The 2,256-nt window shown below is 37.5% G+C and overlaps 1 protein-coding gene across 1 annotated transcript in view; it reads left to right on the top strand.

Moving 5' to 3' along the window:
- The window catches only part of ppm1lb (protein phosphatase, Mg2+/Mn2+ dependent, 1Lb), a 42,096-nt gene extending 40,055 nt beyond the window's left edge, over positions 1–2,041 (top strand). The window contains exon 3 of the mRNA XM_035680467.1: positions 1,576–2,041. Within this exon, the coding sequence (XP_035536360.1) occupies positions 1,576–1,916 (341 nt within the window). The 3' untranslated portion in view covers positions 1,917–2,041. The remainder of the gene's footprint in view (positions 1–1,575) is intronic.
- Positions 2,042–2,256: the final 215 nt, after the last annotated feature.

A 2,256-nucleotide genomic window follows, 5' to 3' on the forward strand; every position in this document is an offset into this window, starting at 1 on the left:
TTTCTTTAAACTCTTAAATGCCAAATTAAGTCCCGTCTGTCAGTGAAAATATTCAAAAGAAAGTATAAAGTCAAGCATGAAGTGTAATGTTTTTCCTTCAGGCAACAAACTCACAACAACGTCTTGATACTAGAGCCACAAACTGCAACAACCATAATAATACTTGAGACAATTTTAGTTCAATTTTTATTTATTTATACATATATATATTAAATACATTAAAAAAAGTAAATAAAAATGCATTTGCATCAAATTAGATTTTCTGTATGATTTGGGTTTTTTATTGTTATTAAAATAATTAGTTTCTTTTTGTATCTGAGAGTTAGATCCCATATGGGAAATACCAAATTAATATTTTTTCTTGTTGATATTAATCTCTTATTCTGCATTGCCTGACCAGTATTTTCAATTTAATTATTTCTATTCTGTGTATCTTAAGATATATTGTTGGTCATATTAGAGATTTTTAAAAATCAGTTATCAATAGTATAAAGAAAATGTCTCTGATTTGACCTACTTTTAATTCCAGTGATTGCACTCTAGTACAAAAATGTTTTTGTTGTTCATATTGTTAGTTTGATGAAGACCTTCGACTGAATGTTTCTGACATGTTTCAAACTAATAAACAATGAAAGAAAGTGGGTTCAAACAGATAAGCCTGTGATTATGTAAAATCAATAAATTCAGTCTAATGATAATGTGAGGGCAGGAATGTTTGCTAATTAATGCATTTATTAACTTAATTGCTGCCCTAAGTTGCTAACTGCTAATGTTAATACCTGATAGTGCTTAAAAGAGACACTAGGCAATGTCTAATCTGTTGGTTGTTTCCAATTGCAGTTTGTACGTAACATTTCCCCAACAATTATGTAAAAGCGGCTCACTTAAAAGGCAGTAGCTGCTAAAGTAGCTACTACTGAGGACACAGAGGCCATGTCTTCCCTGCTTTTTCCAGGAATCTGGGGATTTAAGCTAATTTATGTTGCAGTTTAGAATAGAAAGTTACATATAATGGGATTTTTTTTTTAGAGCCTGAACTCCTAACCTCAGTGGTTTTAAAATGCTGGCTATGGCCTTGCTCACTAGGAACTAGGAAGGCAGCCTGACCTAGTATGGAATTCTTCATCCTATCCAGTCATTTCCAGTACAATTCCTGGCTTGGAAATCTGTTCAGGCCACAGAGGACACACAGCTGTACTTGCCGGATGTGACATAAATTGAAATGTTTCCAACATAAACAAATTGTTCTATGTGCATGAACTGAGAGAAAACATGTCAGTGGCACTGATCCATATTATTATTTGCATTTTGATGTGAAGTACAGCGGTCTAATAGTTGATTATAACTCATAAATATGATGCCAGTTGGGTCAGAGGAGCAAAAAATAATCTTTTATCTCACAATTTAATGGCAGTAACATGGAAAAACATATGTTTCTCTACTTTTCCTCTCACCTTTGTGTTCCTCCTTCCTCACCTTCTTTCTAACACCTCCCTGCTCCTCCACCCTATATATTTTATTTTGTTGTTGTTTTATCATTTTTTCCAACCATTTTCCTTCTGTCTTCCTACTCAGGAGGGTTCATCAGCTTCAATGGCTCGTGGCGTGTCCAGGGCATCTTGGCCATGTCCCGTTCTCTTGGCGATTACCCACTGAAGAACCTCAACGTGGTCATTCCTGATCCCGACATCCTGTCTTTTGACCTGGACAAGCTGCAGCCGGAGTTCATGATCCTGGCGTCGGACGGCTTGTGGGACACCTTCAGCAACGAGGAGGCAGTTCGCTTCATCAGGGAACGACTGGACGAGCCTCATTTTGGCGCCAAGAGCATAGTCCTCCAGTCCTTCTATCGTGGTTGCCCTGACAACATCACCGTCATGGTGGTCAAGTTTAAAGGCAAAGCCAGTGAGCAGTAGACCATCCGTCTACCACATACAATATCTATAATATGTTTGAATATAAGTAAGAAATAAATAGGCTTAAAATGAAAGATTTAAAAACCGAGCCCGCACGTTTTTAAGCGAGAACTATTTCTATCACAGATATTTACAGAAGTTAGCTCTTTAACGCATCAAACCACGCCCCCCTCTTCTACTTTTACTGCTGAAAAAGTGACACTTGTGAGAAAATGTCTTTCATTAAGGCTTCGCCATATCGTCAGACACCGTAATGGGAGCTGGGTCACTGTTATGCAAATAAACAGATTTAGCTCTGTGCAGCTGTCGGTACGCCCCTGTGTGTGCGTGTGTGTGCGTG

Source organism: Morone saxatilis, unplaced genomic scaffold (assembly GCF_004916995.1).
Source record: "Morone saxatilis isolate NCDOM2014 unplaced genomic scaffold, NCSU_SB_2.0 Contig8, whole genome shotgun sequence".
Classification (NCBI taxonomy): Eukaryota; Metazoa; Chordata; class Actinopteri; family Moronidae; genus Morone; species Morone saxatilis.